Genomic DNA, 22,000 nt, shown 5'->3' on the forward strand with positions numbered 1-22,000 from the left:
AACAGGGGGAACCCCCCAAAAGTGACACCATTTTGAAAATTAGACCCCTCAGAGAACTTATCTAGATGTGCATTGAGCACTTTGAAATCCCAGGTGCTTCACAAAAGTTTATAACTTTGAGCCATGAAAATGAAAAAATCACATTTTTCAAGCAAAAAATGTTTTTTAGCTCCAAATGTTGCATATTTATAAGGGTAACAGGAGAAATTGCACCATAAAATTTGTTACGCAATTTCTCCTGAGTATGCCGATATGCCAATATGTGAAGGAAACCTACTGTTTGGGTGCATGACAGGGCTTGGAAGGAAAAGAGCGCCATTTCACTAATTGAATGTAAAATTTGCTGGCATACTTAGTGGACATGTCGCGTTTGGAGAGTCTCTGATGTGCCTAAACAGTGGAAATCCACCATAAGTGATACTATTTTGGAAACTAGATCCCTCAGGGAACTTTAGATATGTATTGAGCAGCTTGCCCCCCCAGGTGCTTCACAGAAGTTTATAACGTTGAGCCGTGAAAATAAAAAAATCTAGTTTTTCCCACAAAAATGTTTTTTAGCTTCAAACTTTGCATTTTCATAAGGGTAACAAGTGAAATTACACCATCAAATTTCTTCTGAGCAAGCCAATACCCCATATGTGAAGGAAAACCACTGTTTTGGCACATGGCAGAGCTCGGAAGGGAAGAAGTGACATTTGACTTTTTGAATGTAAAATTTGCTGGAATAATTAGCAGATGCCATGTTGCATTTGGAGAGTCCCTGATGTGCCTAAACAGTGGCAACCACCCACAAATGAAACCATTTTGAAAACTAGACGCCTAAGGGAGCTTATCTATATTTGTATTGAGTGCTGTGAACTACTAAGTGCTTCACAGAAGTTTATAACGTTGAGCCATGAAGATAAAAAAAATCACATTTTCCCACAAAAATGTTTTTAGCCCCAAATTTTGTATTTTTACAAGGGTAACATGGGAAAATGGACCTCAAAATTTGTTGTTCAATTTCTCTTGAGTTCACTGATATCCCATATGTGGTCAAAAACTACTTTTGAGGCACAATGCAAAGCTCAGAAGGGAAGGAGCGCTATATTTCAATGCAGATTTTGCTGCATGGGTTTGCTGGTGCCATGTCATATTGGCAGAGCCCTTGAGGTGCCAGAACAGCAGAAGCCCCCATAAATGACCCCATTTTACAAACTACACCTCTCAGCAAATTCATCTAGGGGTACAGTGATCATATTGACACCACAGGTATGTCACAGAATTGTATACCATTGTGGAGTGAAGAAAGTATAATTACATTTTTACCACCAAAATTTTATTTATTCCCAAGTTTTGCATTTTCACATAATATGTGGGTAAAAATGGCACCACAACTTGTCCCACAATTTCTGTTGAACGTGACAATACCCCATTTGTGCCTGTACAATACTGCTTAACCACACGGCAATACTCTTGAGGGATGTAGTGCTATTTATCTCCTGAAGTGCAGATTTTGCGGGAATATTTTGAAAACTCCATATACGGAACCCCTAAGTGATAGAAAAGCAGAATCCTCCCTCAAGTGACCCCATTTTAGAAATTATACCCCTTTGGGAATTTATCTACAGGTGTAGTGATGATTTTGACTCCATGGATGTTTTCCAGAAACAAGCAGTAGTTGATGTTGCGAAGTGAAAACTGCAAACTGCAGTTGTAGTGACCAGTACGCTATAGTGACCAGTATGTTGCAGTGACCAGTGCGTTATGCCCAGCTCATGCTTCTGCAGACAAGCACCTATAAATTAGACTGGCTTTCACCACTACTGAAATGCCAAGCATGTGGGCCTTAATTGTGGTTTATACACACTGGGGCTCAGAAGGGAGAGGGGCATTTGGATTTGGGAGTGCAGAATTTGCTGAATTTGTTTTGATGGGCGAGGTGCCACTTCGCTTTTCCAGAACCTTTGTACTACCAGTAACGTGGCAGACCTCTTGATTTCATTTAACAGATAACGGACCCGAGTGGGGACTTTTTTGTGGATTGAGTTGAAGCTTTTGCTAAGAACATTTTACATAACATTTAGGATCACATTTATCTGGCGCTCTACACTGAGCACTTACACAGGGGTTTACATCTAAATCTCTTAGTGATGTGACAGATAAAACTCCCAAGGTATCCATTCACTATGATGCGGCAGTAGAGTTATTCTGGGCACTGTCTGGCCTCTGTTCATCGCTGTCCTTCATTTCAAAAGTGCACAAAACTGTGGTTGACCGTACTTTTAGGCACGCCTAAAAAGACAGACACCACAGGATCACAGGCCCTATGGCGCCCACAATGCCGGTGGTTTCGTCTGAATCACATATATCAGAGATATACGCGGAAACCCCAGTGTAAGTGCTCAGCGCAGAGAGATCTTTGGGAGGCAGAATTAAAAAAATCAACAGCATGTGAAGAATTGGTTATATTTATTTTTTATGCTGTTCTTTGTGCGGTATAAGTGATATGGCGACTTTATTCTTCGGGTCGGTGCGATTACAACAATACCAGATTTATATCGGGTTTTAGTGTTTTGCTGCTGTCACACAATAAAAGATGCTTTTTATTGCAAAAACTAGCTGTTGCATCCCCATATTTAGACGGCTATAATTTTTCCATATTTTGACAGAGTCATGTGAGAGTTTGTTTTTTGCGAGATGAGATGATGTTTTTTTATTGATACCAATCTCAGGCACATGATATTTTTTTATTGCTTTCTATTCCTATTTTTGAGAGGCAAAATGAACCAAAACCAGCAATTCAGGAACTGTTTTTTTTTTATATACTGTTTTTATATACTGTTCCGCTTGTGGTAAAATTGATAAGGCATCATTTTATTCTGAGAGCTATATCTTTTTCATTTTGATTGAGCTGTATGGTGGGGTGTTTTTTGCAAGACAAGATGGCATTTTCAGTGGTACTATTTATATTATCATTTGTCTTTTTGATTGCGTTTTACTGCACTTTTTGTTCGGTGGTATGATGATAAAGCATTGTTTTTTGCCTTTTTTTATGGTGTTCACTGAAGGGTTAACTAGTGGGACAGTTTTATAGAGCAGGTCATTCCAGACGCAATACCAAATATGTATACTTTTTTTGCTTAGTTTTTTTACATACATAGTTACATAGTAACATAGTTATTAAGGTTGAAGGAAGACTATGAGTCCATCTAGTTTAACCCACAGCCTAACCTAACATGCCCTAACACGTTGATCCAGAGGAAGGCAACATACATACATACATACATACATGTATTTATTCGATTATTTTTTTTTGTTGCTCTTTATTTTGGGATTTTTAAAAAAAACAATTTTTACACATTTTACATTGGTCCTAGAATGGGACACCACCCTTATACTGACAGATTGCTGATCTGATACTCTGCACTGCAGAAGCATCAGAGCAGCATCTGACATGCAGGGAACGGGGAGTGTCAGCTCCTGCTCTTAGCAAGCACTGACAAGCCACCATCCCCTGAGGGACCCCACAGCTATCTTGTGGCCAGGGGTCACCATGGAGACCATCAGCACAATGCAATCTCCTCACGTTGCGCTGGTGCAAGCACACAGGGAGCCCACTCCCTATGCGATGCCCCGCGATGTCGCTGTCACTATTGCTAGCACCGATAATGGGTGTTGCTGCAGGGTGTCAGCTCTCACATTTAGCTGACACCCGCACCCGATCGCAGCGGCGCTCAGAGTGAGCACCCACGATCGCGGCGCTGCACATGTACTGCGGTTTGTGGGAACGCAATGCAGTACATGTAGGTCACTTGTCGGGAAGGGGTTAATAAATAAATAAATGTATGCATGTGCTTCTTTACTAGGTAGGTATCCATTCACAACCGGAAATTAACAGTTTGTTTATTGTGAAATAAAGAAAATGCCATTTTCTAGATCCATGTTACTAAAAAAGCTGAGAAAAATGAAAAAAAAAAATTATCCCACATAAAACAAGGTTTCCGTCAATAACAAGTTAAAAGATGTTAGTGAAAAGCAAAACAACTGGAGTGAATAATGTACATTTATGTCTGAACATAAAGGGGTTAAACCTTTTCATATGGACTGAACGAAACGTCGTACCAGATTGTTAATCAGACGCATTTCTGTTTGTACATAAAAAAAAGTAGTGTATGAAAAAATAGGCAGTGCATGTAATGGGAAAAGTGGTATAATTGCCATACTGCTGAGAGGTTTGCACTCTTAAGTAATAAAAACAAATCATTAAGCTAGCTATGCACTGTCAGGAAGTATAAAACAGTTCTTGAAACTTTGCAGTTACTATACAAAAGCTTTTCATAAACTTTGTTTCCTGATCTTCAATAAACATTAACATCAAGCTGCCACATGGCAATTAGCTGCTCCTTGAAATCAATAAAAATACAACAATTTAGAAAAGCTGAACAGTAAAAACAATCCAATAATTATTCCTTCCCAGTAGTGTGTCAAAACATTCTTAGAGATTCATGTGCTCAAAAGGCAAAACACCACTAAACAAATCCTTTAAGGAAGGTGAACTATGGAAATTGTTTTCCTATTTCAGGTTTTGCAGTAATAGATGTGAAGAAAAGGGTATTTTAAAATATTTTGGATAGTCATTTCTTTAAAATAAAAGATAATATCTTGAGCTTTAGAATTAAGGTGCCTTCACACTGAGCAATATTGCAACGAGAACGACAACGATCTATGACGTTGCAGCGTCCTGGATAACGATATCGTTGTGTTTGACACGCAGCAGCGATCCGGATCCCGCTGTGACATCGCTAGTCGTTGCCGAAAGTTCAGAACTTTATTTGGTCGTTAGATCAGCCTGAATCGTTGTGTTTGACATGAAAAGCAACGACGTCAGCAACGATGAAAGGGGCCGTCGCAGCGTCTTGTTGTGGCCAGGTAGGCGTTATGCATTACAAAAGTAGACGCCTTTAAATTTAGCAATGTCGCTCGTAGATAGATACGCAATTATTTCGAAGATCCCAATATATTACTAATTACAAAAGGAGACGCCATCTGTCATAATGGCCTGGGAGATGGTGTGAACATTATTATAGTAATGTAATTATCACCATACTCCCAAATGCATTCCAAAGACAAAAGGTGATGCCTACATCACATTATTACATTGAAAAAGGCACCCCTTTACATTACATTACAAAAGGTGACGCCAACTGTGACGACAGCCTAGGAGGTAGGTGTGAACTTTACGTAAGGGCGTATTTACAATGCATCACTATTACAAAAGAAGACCCCTTTAAATCACATTATTACATTACAAAAGGTGACGCCATAACGTTATATATTTCAAATGGCTTTGTTGTTACGTCTCACTGAGAACGCTGATAGGTCACATCGGGGTCATGTGTACCTGCGTTCCTAAATATAAACCGCGACTTTACAACTTTTCAATCACTTGTGCGTACTCTGCCATCCACGAGCATCTCGTGTGCGTCTTGGTTCGAAATCCATCGTGTTCCTTCTCCATCAACTCGTGGGCGTCTTGGCTGTAACTTTTGAGCGACCTGTTTGTAGATCTTCAACTCTGCAGCGTTCTCAATTAGTACATCTACGGTGAGTATATCCTTGTGCTGTATTCATTTGCCATGCAGCAATACTAATTTATGTGTATAGAAATAGATGTATACTACATCTCAGCAGTGATTTTTTTAGAGCTTTCATGTTTATAACCAAAGACGCTTTAGCGTCGTAGTATTTCCCTTTTAAGTGGTAATGCAAACGATTTTGTAGTATGGTGTGTTTCACCAACATGAAATTGGCCATTGACAAAATAGCAACCAATAGAATGTACAAATTTTTCAACTCTCAGAATGGATAAAAATAGCCCTCATCCCATCCCCAAATGGTGGCTATGAGGAAACACACAAACGGCCCCCATCCCATCCCCTAAATGGTGGAAATAGTCCCACGGACCATCCCATACAAAAAATGACTGATAACAATAGGAACGGCATACAGCTCATCAAACTTTTATTTTTTGCTGTTTCTTAACTTTTATTTTTTTATTTTTTAAAGATGTCTACAAATGAGCAGGACTTTGTTCGGGCACTCATAGAGATGTACCGCTCCCTGCCCTGTTTGTGGAAGATAAAATCTAAGGATTATAGCAACCGTTACATGAAGAGAGAAGCGTATGAGAAGCTGGTGGCCGTCTACAGGGAGTATCATCCCACAGAGACCGTGGATGAAAACATTGTGAGGAAAAAGATCCAGGCTCTCCGCACAGTTTTCAAAAAAGAGGTCAACAAAGTGGAAAATTCTAAGAAGTCTGGGGCCGGAACTGAGGAAGTCTATGTGCCCAGGCTGTGGTATTACGACCTGATGGCATTCACTAGAGACCAAGAAATCCCTCGCCCGTGCCAGACTGTGACTAGCCTTTGTGAGCCATCGCCCGAAGATATCCTGCCTGAGTCTCCTGACGACCATGTAAGTAGCCCCAAGCTTCCCTTCTTGTAGCATGCCGTGTGTCTTGTATGTTTATGAGACTGCATGGCTTCCAGTAATAGTGAGTCACGTTGTTCATGTTTAATCCCCCTGATGATAACAGCTGCCACTTCCTGTGTCCGTAATTAACATATTGTGTCTTCCGCACATTCGTACAGTATTGCCGGCCAATGTAGTTCAGCACAGCTCTTTAACCCCTTTGTTTTTTAACCCAGGTAACTGTTCCTCATAGGTTCCAATGGGCATAGAGGTGTTTGGGGAGGTGTGGGCTCTCTAGGGATGTGTGGCAGAGTCGTTTGTATGTTATTTATTTTAAATTTTTGTTTTTCATGTAATTGCAGGTGCCTCTGCAACAGCGGGAAACAACGGAAGCGAACAATGTCCAGTCCCCTCAGTCCTCCAGTAGCCCGTCTGTCGAGGAGCAGACATGTCCACTGCGCCCATCTAGAAAAAGAAAATCAACAGCAGCCACACCTGTGGATCTCCTGGCAGTGGCCAACAGCATCTTGTCGAAGCACGTCACAACCAAACTCTCCCCATTCGCATCCTTGGTTGAGGAACGTTTAAACAGACTGGATGATACCCAAAGATCTCACGCGGAGAGAATAATGTTTGACGTTATGAACGCGGCAGCCGCAGGAAAACTATGCGACACATCAACATTGAGCATTGACGTCCGTCAGCCCAGTGCCCATTTTTATTGGGGACACCAACAGGAGCCCATGCACAGCACTCCTGTCCGCAGACCTGGGCCACATAATTCTCAGTTCCGGACACCACCTGCACCCCCTTCTTTTGGTGACTTATCACAAGGACCTCCTATAGCCACGCACCACTACAGTGAGATGGACACTTACTACCAAAATTTGTAGTGTTGTAGTTTAAATAAATGAGACTTGTGTTTTAGATGCTCCACAAGTAATCCCCTATGCCTTCTCCCCTGCAGGCATCCTCCTGGCACCCGGTCATTAATCCCCTATGCCTCATCAACATTAAAAAAGTATTGAAATAACAAATAATAAAATTTTTAATACAAATAATAAAATTTTTGGTTTCTTAAATTTGTGTATGTACTACGTGTCTCTTTGGCTTGGCAATAAATGACGCCGCTGGTCAATATACTACGTTGCTGGGCAATATGCGACGGGGACATGCAAATGCTAGAATACCCAATACATTACCGTCACACATAACTATATTGTTAACGATATCGTTGCTTTTTGTGACGTAGCAACGATATCGTTAACTAAATTGTTGTGTGACGGTAATGTATGCTGGGAGATCATTGGTCGCTGGGGAAAGTACAGCACTTTTTGTGGTTGCTGAATCTCCCGCTGACATCGCTGAATCGGCGTTAAACACAGCATGTGTAACGCCGATTCAGCGATGTCGTCACAAGAAACAAGGGAAACATTGGGTTAATAAGTGCAGGGCCACTCTTAGTAACGTGATGTTTACCATGGTTACCGTTGTCAATGTTTAAAAAACAAACAGTACATACATTCCCGCTGTATGGTCAAGTCCCTCGCCTTCGGCTTCCCGCACTGACTGGTGAGCGCCGTCCGGTAGTAAAGCACAGCGTTGACATCACCGTTGTACTTTACGCCCGGCGCTGAGTCAGTGCTGGAAGCTGAAGGCGAGGGACATGACTATACAGCGTGAATGTAAGTATGTATTGTAATTTTTTTTTTAACATTTACAACGGTAACCAGGGTAAACATCGGGTTAATAATCGCGGCCCTGCACTTAGTAACCCGATGTTTACCCTGGTTACCCGTGGACTTCTGGATCGGTGCTCGCTGGAGAGCTGTCTGTGTGACAGCTCTCCAGCGACCAAACAGCGATCGACATCATTGTCGGTATCGCTGCAGAGTCGATGAGTGTGAAGGTACCTTTAGAATATGGTGAACATCTACTAATATATATATACACACACACATCAGGAAATCACTAGTGCATAGGATGCTGAAGACTCACAGGTTTCATATGATTGATACAGAAGTAGAGTATGTTCATAGATATATATGTTTATTGGTATGTATTGGTATGTATGTAAAATAATAAGAAATAACAAATAGATATATCGTTATGTTCACATTTATTACAGAAAAAGGAGTATCATGGGTCATCCAAAAATTGTTAAAAATGAGCACTTTTACACTAGAGCACTTGAACCCCCCAACAATATCATCCATAATACATGGTATAAGTTATGCCAACAGTTACGTTACAGCTGTTGATACTGCCATGGGACAGCCCCTGGCCCATTGAAAAAGTCAGAGTATTTGTCCCTGCTATTAGTTGCATCATCACAGTACCTTCCAGAACCCAGACTTTCCAAACCACAAACCCTGTGCGCGTCTAGACGCCATTCGCCCTGGGTTACATCTCCGTTACCCTGGTCCACAGAGTCTACATACTGTGTAGGGCTGTATGCAGTGGCATCACGGCGACGTAGAAAGTTGTGGAGGACACAACAAGCAAGCACCACAGAGTCAATAGACGTTAGTTTCATGTTTAGTGCTGTGTGGAAAACCCGAAATCGGTTTGCCATAATTCCGAATGCATTTTCAACAACGCGTCTAGCTCTTGAAAGTCTGTAATTAAAGATTCGTCGTTCCGGTGTCAGAGTCTTCTGGGAGAAGGGCTTCAAAAGGTTCGGATGCAGTGGGAAAGCCTCATCTCCGACAAAGACAAAGTTCATGTTTTCTGTTGTGTCACTGTTGGGCGGCAAGGCAAGTTTATTATTTTTCAAGCGTTCCCCAAAATCTGTGTGCTCCAAAACTCCTCCATCGGATACTCTCCCGTTAATCCCAACAGACACACTTATGAAATCATAGTTAGCATTTACGAGGGCCATGAGAATTATGCTGAAATATCCCTTATAGTTATAATAAAAGGAGCCAGAGTGTGGTGGTTGGGTGATGCGTACATGTTTGCCATCCAAGGCCCCACCGCAATTCGGGAACTGCCATTGCTCCTCAAATCCCCTAGAAATCTCTTTCCAGTCATCCGGGGTCTGTGGGAAAGGCATGTAACTGCGGTGTAAAACTGAGACAATAGCTTTGCATGTCTCTGGGATGATGACGCTGAGTAGGGATCGGGATATAGCTGCGCTGTAATGCAAGTCTTGCATAGACCTGCCAGTCGCCAGGAAACGCAGCGTGACAGCCAGCCTCTCATCCACTGGGACAGCTGCTCTCATCTGTGTATTTTGCCGCCTGATATAAGGTTCTACGGCTGCAAGTAGGACATTAAATGAGTCCTCCGACATTCTCAGGTAGTTACGAAAATCATGCGGGTTGTTATCCTGCAGTTCCCTTATAAGGCCCATATGGGACAATTGATTCCTCTTCTGCAGCCACTGTTTGGTCCACATGCGGCGCTGACGCTTTACACGATTGTTTCGCGCTTGAACCTCCAGCTGGTTGTGAGCTTCTACCAATAACGCGGCCGCAACAATCACAGGTACATCCGAATGAGACATGGCAACCTGAGAAAGGAAAAAAGAAAAAAAAAAATTACTACATATAATTTTCAAAACTAACAAGACATCCAATACTGTAATGCATTCTCCGTTGCGTCACCGATGCTGCACCATTTGACAAAAATGTTAACATAGGATGTAAGGTACTATATATATATAAATATATATATATATATATATATATATATGTATATATATATATATATATACACATACATACACACACATACATATATACATACACAGAGATATACATGGCTAATTGTAAGCAACGTTAACACAACAGCATATAACACAACAGCCATACCCCATAGATACCCTCCATTAAATGTACCATCCACTGAAACAAACAGGACGATGAGCGCTGCTGATTTATAACGGGAACGCCAAATAGTGACTTCTGGAGCCGACGTCACACCCGCGACGGTGTGCATAAATGGAGACGCTATAGCGTTGCGAATTGCGCGCCAGAACGGTAGAATCAAGGACCTCCTCTGGGCGTGGCTGGGTGGTGCCATACAGCGTCTCTCTTGCTAAAATGGCGGCGAGACAGCGATGTCCTCCTTTGGGGCAGACAGAGGTCCGTTTTTTTGTAAAAAAAATGGATGCCATGGACTATGAGGGCCGGGAGAGTCGCCCAGCACACCCAAATCTACATAAGAATGAGGTGTTGCGCCACATTGCCCAGAAGATGGAGCGGAGGTTCGGCATCCGGCGCAGTGCGCTGCAGCTACGCAAAAAGTGGGCCGACCTCCGGTACAAACAGCCACTTTATCTGGCAACGTTGCGGGCAGAGACCAGGCAAGGCAAGTAACAGTATAGTGTAATTGGGAGACACACAGTATCGGGAGGGGGGAATAGGGACACTCGCACTGCCGTGTGGCGCTTCCCACCTTCTATATATGTACCTCGATTTGGGGAGTTAAATTTAAATTTTATTCCTTTATGCCACTGGCCTAGGTTTGTTATTTGTGGGGGTGTCGGAAGCTCTGTACTTTGGTGTGTAAACATTGTGTTTCTTTATTTTTTGTGTATAGAGAGACAACGCCAGCAGAGGACTACAGCGGCCAGCAGCGTACGCCCACAGCCAGGGCCGTCACGTAAGTTACCCCTCATGTCTGGCAATTGCGATGGCGCCTACTTAATTTTTTATTTAAGTCGACAGCTCTGTACTTCTGGTGTCTAAACCTTGCGTGTCTTTTTTTGGGGTGTAGAGAGACGCCGCCGGCAGAGGACAGCACCCACTGCAGCCAGCAGTACAGCGGCTAGCAGCGGAAGCCCACACCCAGTGTCGTCACGTAAGTTAACCACCGTTTTTTAGAATTTAATGACGCCATACGGGCCATTAGTAGGGAGGTTAAATATTGTGTACATTACAGGTGCAGTAACCCCACCGCAGGCCACAACCCCGCCCTTTCGCCACCCATCTTCCTCCCCCGGGTCTGCGTCATTCTCTCCAGCGACAAGCATTCGTAAGTGACAAAACCAGCGAGCGCTTCACCACAGTCAGTTCAATTGTTAACCAGATATGTATTTGCTTCCTTTCAGCAGCAGGAGCTGTGGCCCGAGCCAGGGGATGGGTGGTCAGCAGCTCTGCGGATGAGCAACAGGCGTCCCTTTTCCGTAAGTATTGAGAAAGTGGGAGGGGGTTATCGGTGGGATGTCACATTTGACAACGACTAAACGGACCCTAAAACATTGAACCTAAAAAAAGCCCTCTGGGGCAGTAGAAAATTGAGTGTGTAGTTACAAGTACCATTTTACAATAAACGAATTACTAACGATCATTACCAGCTATACGACCTGGTCGTGATCGTTGGTAAGTCACTGTGTGGTCGCTGGGTCGCTGTCACACAGAACGATTGCGTTAACAATATCGTTGCAACTTCACAGAAATCAAAGATATCGTTACAAAAATCGTTATTTTTGACGGTACGGTAAAATTGCTGGTTATGTAAACACATGCCACCGTTGCAGCTTTATCACTGTCCATTCTCCAACCTCTTCTATCACAGAACCGGACACCGTGAGAGAGCTGCTGGCCAAGCAAGACCGCCTGGAGCGGACAGCAGCGCTCATGCTGCAACAAGTACAGCAACATGGCCGCACGCTGCGACACCTCTTGAGGCGTGGGAGGTTCTGATTTTTTTTTTTTCTTTCATTGTTTGGGATATTGTTCTGTTCCTTGTTATTTTTCAGTTAACAACATAAAAAAAGTTTGATTTGACACAATTATGTTTGGTTTATTGTCTCTATAGCCACCGGCAACACACCGTGCGCCAAGAAACGTCGCCACACACACTTTTTGGCCCACATAATATCTCCAGTAGTTAAAAATGAAAAGACTGCAGCTTGGTGTGTCTGTAGTATACAGATATGAGGTGGGCCAAAAATATTACATGCATCTCCATAATCACACAAATTGAGGGGACAATGGTTGTCACACGGTACATATCTATGCTCACCTGCCAGGTGTCAGAAATAGTGAATTCAGGAGCCTGTATATGTTTATCATGAATTCATTTTTCTGACACCGTACTTGATGAATATAGATAGCGTGACAGTGATTGTCTCTTGATAAAAAAAAAATAAGGTCAGTTTGTGAAAAAAAAAAATTTAGTTTACCAGTTGTGAGCTGTTTTTATTTACTTGCGGAGCAGGCCAGGGACAGCTAAGCCAAGGTAGACACAAAAGAGTTGGTTGGCCTTACCATATAGTTTGCGCAAAAAATGCTACACAGCGCCAAATACTTTGCAAACTGCATCCGAAAGTGCCTCCATCTTGTGTGTCCGCTTACCAGATGCACAAGATAGCTGCCAGATATGTTTTATACATTACTATACCATATACTTTAGATAAGCATTGCGTCTAACATTACTACACAGCCATTACTATACAAAAAAAAAAAAATTGAACATACCGTTTATGAGCAATAAAAGAACCGATGAAGACGCCGGCAGTGGAGTACGGCGTTCCGAACAGAACGTTCACGGTAGAAGAGGATCGTAGCTGGAGAAGGATCGTTCCGGACAGGACGCTAGAAATGCAGGGAAAAACAGGCATACGCAGCTCTCGAACAATGTGAATCAATCGCTGTAGAGTCGCGGTTTATATTCTGAGACGCCGGGACGTCACATCCTGGGTGACACCTATCTGGGTGTCACCCACCTGGGTGACACCTATCTGACTACGCTGCCAATTCATCGGATCGTTAACCACTGCTGTTTGACGTGAAGCAAGCAACCAGCGACAACGATCCGTGAGTCGCTGTTACGTCACTGTATCGCTCCGGCATCGTTCGAACGTTGGTGTGTTTGACGTCTCTACAGCGATCTAAACAGCGACGCTCCAGCGATCGCCTTTTGGTCGTATCGTTGTCTATATCGCTGCAGCGTCGCTCAGTGTGAAGGTACCTTTAGGTCAAGTGAATAGCTTAATCAGTGAAAATACCAGTCTTCTCAAAGGGAAGTTGTGGGAAGAAGGAATTGTGCAACCAAGCAATCAGCAGGATTAAGATGGGGTTACGACAGGGCACAGTTGCATAGATAACAATAGGATTCACTATCTCAGGGGAAGTGATAAAATGTTGTATTGTAAAACAACTCACATGGTCTGAAGAACTTTGTGAGAACTAATGGTGCTGATAGGATGTATAGAAATGTAGGATATTATCAAGATCCTGGTAGAGGTACTTAAACGTCGACTTGCTAGGTTTAGAAACCATCTTAGGGTACCGTCACACTATACGATTTACCTACGATCACGACCAGCGATATGACCTGGCCGTGATCGTAGGTAAATCGTAGTGTGGTCGCTGGGGAGCTGTCACACAGACAGCTCTCCAGCGACCAACGATGCCGAGGTCCCTGGGTAACCAGGGTAAACATCGGGTAACTAAGCGCAGGACCGCGCTTAGGTACCCGATGTTTACCCTGGTTACAAGCGTTAAACTAAAAAAAAAAAAACAGTACATACTTACATTCTGGTGTCCGTCAGGTCCCTTGCAGTCTGCTTCCCGCACTCAGTGACTGCCGGCCGTAAAGTGAAAGTGAAAGCACAGCCGCTGTGCTCTGCTTTCACTTTACGGCCGGCAGTCACAGTGCGGGAAGCAGAGACGGCAAGGGACCTGACGGACACCAGAATGTAAGTATGTGCTGTTTGTTTTTTTTTAGTTTAACGCTTGTAACCAGGGTAAACATCGGGTAACTAAGCGCGGTCCTGCGCTTAGTTACCCGATGTTTACCCTGGTTACAAGCGAACGCATCGCTGGATCGCATCGCTAGATCGCTAGATCGGTGTCACACACACCGATCTAGCGATGACAGCGGGAGATCCAGCGATGAAAGAAAGTTCCATACGATCTGCTACGACGTACGATTCTCAGCAGGATCCCTGATCGCTGCTGCGTGTCAGACACAGCGATATCGTAACGATATCGCTGGAACATCACGAATCGTACCGTCGTAGCGATCGAAATGGTATAGTGTGACGGTACCCTTAATCTTTAATGCTCTAATTAGAATTATTGGTTTTCATGGCACTACATTGATCAGCACACAATATAACCCATGCAGGTCACAACTCCGCCAATATGACCAAAAGTGTTCTTTCAGCACTAAATGACTGTTCAAACCAAGCACACACCCGAAGTGCACCCTTGACATGGATGAGCAGATCAGTGCTTATTCCCCACTTGCTTATTTTTTTCACCCATCTCTGGCTCCTGGAAAACCATAGCTGCAAATTAAAGCAGAGAATATCAGAGAAAGGTGGAAAACAAGAAGGTGGAAAAATGCACCGAATTGATCATACAATTGATATCCCGACCACCTCTGCTTGGTTTGTACAGTCATTTTGTGATGACGAATTGCCTTTATGGAACGGTCAACTATTTTTTGTTTTTGTAATAAAGGTCTCACTTCACTGATAAGCTGATCACATTATGCCGCCTTCCTGGAACATTCAGCAGTTAGGTCAATGGTAGACACAGACAGAAGAGAGGCCATGTGCGAGGACAGTATATGGGCCCTCCGAAGTCTAATCACTCATAATAATGCAGAATTCCACCTGCTTTAGAGGTATAATTGAGCCCCATTATCTCTTGGGCCCCTCGGCAGCTGCACAGGTTTCACCAATGATGTGTCGGCCCCGGCTCAGGCATAACCCATGGGGAAACCCATAAACAAGTTTAATTTTGCCGCAGAGCTACGAAAGGGGAAATTAAAGTATGACTAGTTTCATAAAACCTTCTGGCTGTGGAGATCCCGTCAATCAGTAAAACGGAGGGTCAGAATCATCAAGCCCAGTGCTAGCCTTCTCCAAGACTGAAGACAGGTTCACAGACTTTGTATTGAGCCCATCATCGTCAGTGTGGGAGGCGAGCACCAGACTTCAGCGACTGGACCAAATCCAAACTTCTGACATGTTTCTACGACAGTGCCCTTACACAGTTTCTATTTAAATTAATGTACTGTCTATATAATGTGAGCACATATGTGTCTCTTCTTACTTTTCCTCTTGGCTAGATATATCCTGAGTGTCACAAAATGATAAAATAATCCAATGATTTTGCAATACTCTGTCCCATCAGGCCTATGCTATATGTGTCTATTTGTATTTGTGATGTGACAGTTTTCCTAGTAAGTCGTGATAGTGTATTGAACTTGTTTTGCGATAAATTACACTGGTCAACGCAATTTTTCTGGCAAAAGGTTTTACTAAATATATTTTAAGTCAATTTTGGCTGCTGATTACGAATATGAACTCCGTTTTTGGCTATCACATCAGGATTTCGAGATATTTTCAATTTTTGATGAAAATTACTCCTAATGTTTTATGATAAAAGCACATGATTTTCGGTATTACATTTTTGTATATTTTTAATCAAGGAATAACAAAGATTACAAAGTCTATGTACAGCAAATCAAATATACTTACAGAATTAAACTACAAAATATAAAAACACACATATATATGGCACACAGATGAATGACAAATGGCAGTTATTTGAACTTTCTTTTCTTGGCTGATCTGTGATGTACAGCTTCTGGTGTTATGATCTGGTGATTAAAGAGCGACATGCGTCTAGCTCTGAGCAGGTGGCAACTATACTGACCGCAGTCCCTAAGCTCAACACAACACTAGAAGCAGCCGTGGAATGCTCCTAACTCTACCTAGGCATCTCGTCACAGCCTAAGAGCTAACTACCCCTAAAGATAGAAGCAGGAAAACTATCTTGCCTCAGAGAAAATCCCCAAAGGATAGATTAGCCCCCCACAAATAATGACTGTGAGAGGAGAAGGAAATGACATACGTAGTATGAAACAAGATGTAGCACAGGAGGCCACTTCTAGCTAGATAGAAAATAGTACAGGACAGAACGCTGTGCGGTCAGTAATAAAAACTAGAAAAAGTCAACCGCAGAGAAATGCAAAAATCTCCACACCTGACTAAAGGTGTGGAGGGCAAACTCTGCAGCCCAGAGCTTCCAGCTTAGCTGAATAGATCCATACTGAAAAGCTGGACAAATGAACAAAAACAAGAAAGTGCTGAACAACAAGTCCACAACAAGAGAACCGCAAAAGCACAAGCAAGGACTTAGATTTGATGAACTGGTCAGAGAGTGTCAGGAAAGTCCTAAGAGCAATGACACCAGGCAGGAACAATTGACAACTGGCATTGAATGAGGGATAAGGCCAAACTAATATAGCTGAGCCAGAAAGACGATCAGTGAAAACAGCTGCAGAAGCTAAATCCAAGAAGCAGCCATACCACTAAAAACCAAAGGAGGGAGCCAAAAAGCAGAACTCACAAAAATGCCACTAACAACCACCGGAGGGAGCCCAAGAGCGGAATTCACAACATTCTGGGTTGTCTCTCATCAAGCTCCAGCAATAGTCAGCCATCATATGTGAGTCCCACCGGCCTTGATACCGTTCTTCCATTGTTTTAATGTCCTGATGAAAACGCCCCCCTTGTTCCTCGCTCACATCCCCAAGGTTCTCTGGAAAAAAGTCCAAATGGCTGTGTAAATAGTGAATCTTGATACTCATTCTACATCCAAGATTTCGCAGACTCATTAGTAGCTCTTCCACAATCTCTTCATAGTTGTCTGCTTTCTTATTCCCTAGAAAATTCTGCACCACATTACAAAATGCATTCCAAGCTCTTTCTTCTGTCTCATTCATTGATGTGATAAAAGTTGGGTCTCTCATAAGTGTTCTCATTTGACGTCCATCAAATATTCCAGCCTTTTTCTTCTCTTCACTAAGACCAGGAAAAGTTGAACATATATAGTTAAAGCATTCTCCACTGTGATTGAGAGCTTTGACGAACTGCTTCATCAATCCAAGTTTTATGTGTAAGGGAGGAAAGACAATGTCCTTCCTATCCACTAGAGGATCATGGATGACATTCTTATTGCCAGATGCCAAACTGTCGCTGAGGCCATTCAGTTTTCACCCAATGCTCTGCTGTAGCTCTACTGTCCCAGTAGCACAGAAAACAAGGGTGTTATCATAACAAATGGAATTATACATGTTCAAAGAAAACAAAGACATTCTCACATTTATTGGGAGACTAAATGAAAACCAAATTTACCTTAGTGAACCGTATGAACCGGCACATTTCATAGACTACTTATATTTATCATGGAATTCATGAAAATGGGCTATATACCTATAGCGCAAAAACATGATGTGATAGAGAAATTATAAGATCTGATTTGAATTCAGCACCCTCAAATTAGTCTAAAACTGTTCTTAAAGTCCATGCCAGAATTTTTATTTTTTTTGTAGACCAGTGTTATAGAGCGTGACCCGCCTAAAGCACAGGTAAGGGTGGGCACATTTATACAGTCTGGATCCTCGAGACAGGAGCTGCTTACACTCTACAAGCTTCATGTAAGTTATCTATCCATATTTTTCATGGATAGAACACATACCCTTGATAATTAATCGTGCAATTGAAATGTCCATGTTTTTACAAGGACCATGTAACATAGTAACATAGTAACATAGTTAGTAAGGCCGAAAAAAAGACATTTGTCCATCCAGTTCAGCCTATATTCCATCATAATAAATCCCCAGATCTACGTCCTTCTACAGAACCTAATTGTATGATACAATATTGTTCTGCTCCAGGAAGACATCCAGGCCTCTCTTGAACCCCTCGACTGAGTTCGTCATCACCACCTCCTCAGGCAAGCAATTCCAGATTCTCACTGCCCTAACAGTAAAGAATCCTCTTCTATGTTGGTGGAAAAACCTTCTCTCCTCCAGACGCAAAGAATGCCCCCTTGTGCCCGTCACCTTCCTTGGTATAAACAGATCCTCAGCGAGATATTTGTATTGTCCCCTTATATACTTATACATGGTTATTAGATCGCCCCTCAGTCGTCTTTTTTCTAGACTAAATAATCCTAATTTCGCTAATCTATCTGGGTATTGTAGTTCTCCCATCCCCTTTATTAATTTTGTTGCCCTCCTTTGTACTCTCTCTAGTTCCATTATATCCTTCCTGAGCACCGGTGCCCAAAACTGGACACAGTACTCCATGTGCGGTCTAACTAGGGATTTGTACAGAGGCAGTATAATGCTCTCATCATGTGTATCCAGACCTCTTTTAATGCCCCCCATGATCCTGTTTGCCTTGGCAGCTGCTGCCTGGCTCTGGCTGCTCCAGGTAAGTTTATCATTAACTAGGATCCCCAAGTCCTTCTCCCTGTCAGATTTACCCAGTGGTTTCCCATTCAGTGTGTAATGGTGACATTGATTCCTTCTTCCCATGTGTATAACCTTACATTTATCATTGTTAAACCTCATCTGCCACCTTTCAGCCCAAGTTTCCAACTTATCCAGATCCATCTGTAGCAGAATACTATCTTCTCTTGTATTAACTGCTTTACATAGTTTTGTATCATCTGCAAATATCGATATTTTACTGTGTAAACCTTCTACCAGATCATTAATGAATATGTTGAAGAGAACAGGTCCCAATACTGACCCCTGCGGTACCCCACTGGTCACAGCGACCCAGTTAGAGACTATACCATTTATAACCACCCTCTGCTTTCTATCACTAAGCCAGTTACTAACCCATTTACACACAATTTCCCCCAGACCAAGCATTCTCATTTTGTGTACCAACCTCTTGTGCGGCACGGTATCAAACGCTTTGGAAAAATCGAGATATACCACGTCCAATGACTCACCGTGGTCCAGCCTATAGCTTACCTCTTCATAAAAACTGATTAGATTGGTTTGACAGGAGCGATTTCTCATAAACCCATGCTGATATGGAGTTAAACAGTTATTCTCATTGAGATAATCCAGAATAACATCCCTCAGAAACCCTTCAAATATTTTACCAACAATAGAGGTTAGACTTACTGGCCTATAATTTCCAGGTTCACTTTTAGAGCCCTTTTTGAATATTGGCACCACATTTGCTATGCGCCAATCCTGCGGAACAGACCCTGTCGCTATAGAGTCCCTAAAAATAAGAAATAATGGTTTATCTATTACATTACTTAGTTCTCTTAGTACTCGTGGGTGTATGCCATCCGGACCCGGAGATTTATCTATTTTAATCTTATTTAGCCGGTTTCGCACCTCTTCTTGGGTTAGATTGGTGACCCTTAATATAGGGTTTTCATTGTTTCTTGGGATTTCACCTAGCATTTCATTTTCCACCGTGAATACCGTGGAGAAGAAGGTGTTTAATATGTTAGCTTTTTCCTCGTCATCTACAACCATTCTTTCCTCACTATTTTTTAAGGGGCCTACATTTTCAGTTTTTATTCTTTTACTATTGATATAGTTGAAGAACAGTTTGGGATTAGTTTTACTCTCCTTAGCAATGTGCTTCTCTGTTTCCTTTTTGGCAGCTTTAATTAGTTTTTTAGATAAAGTATTTTTCTCCCTATAGTTTTTTAGAGCTTCAATGGTGCCATCCTGCTTTAGTAGTGCAAATGCTTTCTTTTTACTGTTAATTGCCTGTCTTACTTCTTTGTTTAGCCACATTGGGTTTTTCCTATTTCTAGTCCTTTTATTCCCACAAGGTATAAACCGCTTACACTGCCTATTTAGGATGTTCTTAAACATTTCCCATTTATTATCTGTATTATTAGTTCTGAGGATATTGTGTCTGTGCAAAACTCAGGAAGACATGTCTGTTTTTGTCTGGGATCACAGATGAAAAATGTTAATATAAATCTATGAAAAATGTACAGGATGGTATATGTAATCTGTGTGCTGTCCTTATTTAACATTACAAAGGATAGAAACTTTGCAATTTGTCTCTTTAAAAGGGAATCTGTCAGCAGGTTTTTGTTATGTAATCTTAGGGCAGCATGATGGAGGGGTTAAAACACTGAATTAAGTAATGTGTCACTTATTGAGCCATGCGCAGTTTACTTACATTGTATTTTTTATCACTTGGAGATTATCAGTGTCTGGACTAGGTCTCACACTCCTGCTAGACCAGTCACGCCCTCTCGTTTGATTAGCAGTTCACTGTCAATAGACATTGTACATGAAAAGCCTCGTGTGGGTGGGATTAGCATTATGAGCTCTGCCACATGCTACATCTAAGAACTCTGATTGTATGGCAACCACTGCACCCAGTAAACTATGTGATACACCCTTGGGATCACTTTGCCTACATCATGCTGCTCTCAGATACGGTATCAAAATCAATGTCAGATTCCCTTTAATCATCCATCAAAAACATTGATTGTAAAAATGGACACACGGACCCTAGACAGATGACACACTAAACCAAAACATTGATGACATTAGTATCACTTTTTAATGGATGTGTCAATGGGACCGAACCCAGTATGTGAAAATCATTTTATCCTAATCAAATTACATCCTAGTACTTATAAGGCCGGGATCACACACACAGATACGGCCGAGTCTCACAGGTTAAAACCAAGCTCTGGCACAGGCACTCCAGAGCAGAGCGTGCGGCCGCACAGCAATACATAGAGCTGCATGCTCTGCTCCGGAGTGCCGATGCCAGAGCTTGTTTTTAACCTGCTGAGACTCGTCCGTATCTCACTGTAGTGTGACTCCGGCCTTAGATGTCTTCTTGGAGCAATACATGTCTGTTTATTAACGGAAGTATCCAGTTTACCATGCTCCTCAAGAAGTTGAAAAATTTTCCACAACTTTTCTCGATTGGCAGCTGAAGGTAGATATTTATGACCTTTAACCCCTTTACCCCCAAGGGTGGTTTGCACGTCAATGACCAGGCCAATTTTTACAATTCTGACCACTGTCCCTTTATGAGGTTATAACTCTGGAACGCTTCAATAGATCCTGGTGATTCTGACATTGTTTTCTCGTAACATATTGTACTTCATGATAGTGGTAAAATTTATTTAATATTACCTGCGTTTATTTGTGAAAAAAACGGAAATTTGGCGAAAATTTTGAAAATATTGCAATTTTCCAACTTTGAATTTTTATGCAATTAAATCACAGAGATATGTCACACAAAATACTTAATAAGAGCATATCCCATATGTCTACTTTACATGAGCACAATTTTTGAACCAAAATTTTTTTTTTTATTAGGGAGTTATAAGGGTTAAAAGTTGACCAGCAATTTCTCATTTTTACAACACCATTTTTTTTTAGGGACCACATCTCATTTGAAGTCATTTTGAGGGGTCTATATGATAGAAAATACCCAAGTGTGACACCATTCTAAAAACTGCACCGCTCAAGGTGCTCAAAACCACATTCAAGAAGTTTATTAATCCTTCAGGTGTTTCACAGGAATTTTTGGAATGTTTAAATAAAAATGAACATTTAACTTTTTTTTCACAAAAAATTTACTTCAGCTCCAATTTGTTTTATTTTACCAAGGGTAACAAAAGAAAATGGACCCCAAAAGTTGTTGAATAATTTGTCCTGAGTACGCTGATACCCCATATGTGGCGGTAAACCACTGTTTGGGCGCATGGGAGAGCTCGGAAGGGAAGGAGCGCCGTTTGACTTTTCAATGCAAAATTGACAGTAATTGAGA

General features: G+C 42.0%; 2 protein-coding genes and 1 long non-coding RNA gene across 3 annotated transcripts; 2 read left to right on the forward strand and 1 right to left on the reverse strand.

Moving 5' to 3' along the window:
* Positions 1 to 5,873: 5,873 nt before the first annotated feature.
* On the forward strand, positions 5,874 to 7,538 carry LOC138680539 (uncharacterized). The gene is made up of 2 exons (XM_069767902.1): positions 5,874 to 6,459; positions 6,819 to 7,538. Exons 1-2 carry the CDS (start codon positions 6,049 to 6,051, stop codon positions 7,347 to 7,349), a joined length of 942 nt encoding a protein of 313 aa, XP_069624003.1. The 5' UTR covers positions 5,874 to 6,048; the 3' UTR covers positions 7,350 to 7,538.
* A 1,020-nt stretch (positions 7,539 to 8,558) lies between these two features.
* LOC138681367 (uncharacterized) lies at positions 8,559 to 13,370 on the reverse strand. The gene is made up of 2 exons (XM_069768817.1): positions 12,885 to 13,370; positions 8,559 to 9,970 (listed from the first exon to the last, which is right to left on the reverse strand). Exon 2 carries the CDS (start codon positions 9,962 to 9,964, stop codon positions 8,705 to 8,707), a length of 1,260 nt encoding a protein of 419 aa, XP_069624918.1. The 5' UTR covers positions 9,965 to 9,970; positions 12,885 to 13,370; the 3' UTR covers positions 8,559 to 8,704.
* LOC138680540 (uncharacterized) lies at positions 11,358 to 12,190 on the forward strand. Its single transcript, XR_011321644.1, has 3 exons — positions 11,358 to 11,436; positions 11,513 to 11,587; positions 11,980 to 12,190. It is a non-coding gene; the product is annotated as an uncharacterized lncRNA (long non-coding RNA).
* Positions 13,371 to 22,000: the final 8,630 nt, after the last annotated feature.

This window comes from Ranitomeya imitator, chromosome 5, assembly GCF_032444005.1.
Source record: "Ranitomeya imitator isolate aRanImi1 chromosome 5, aRanImi1.pri, whole genome shotgun sequence".
In the NCBI taxonomy this organism is placed as follows: Eukaryota; Metazoa; Chordata; class Amphibia; order Anura; family Dendrobatidae; genus Ranitomeya; species Ranitomeya imitator.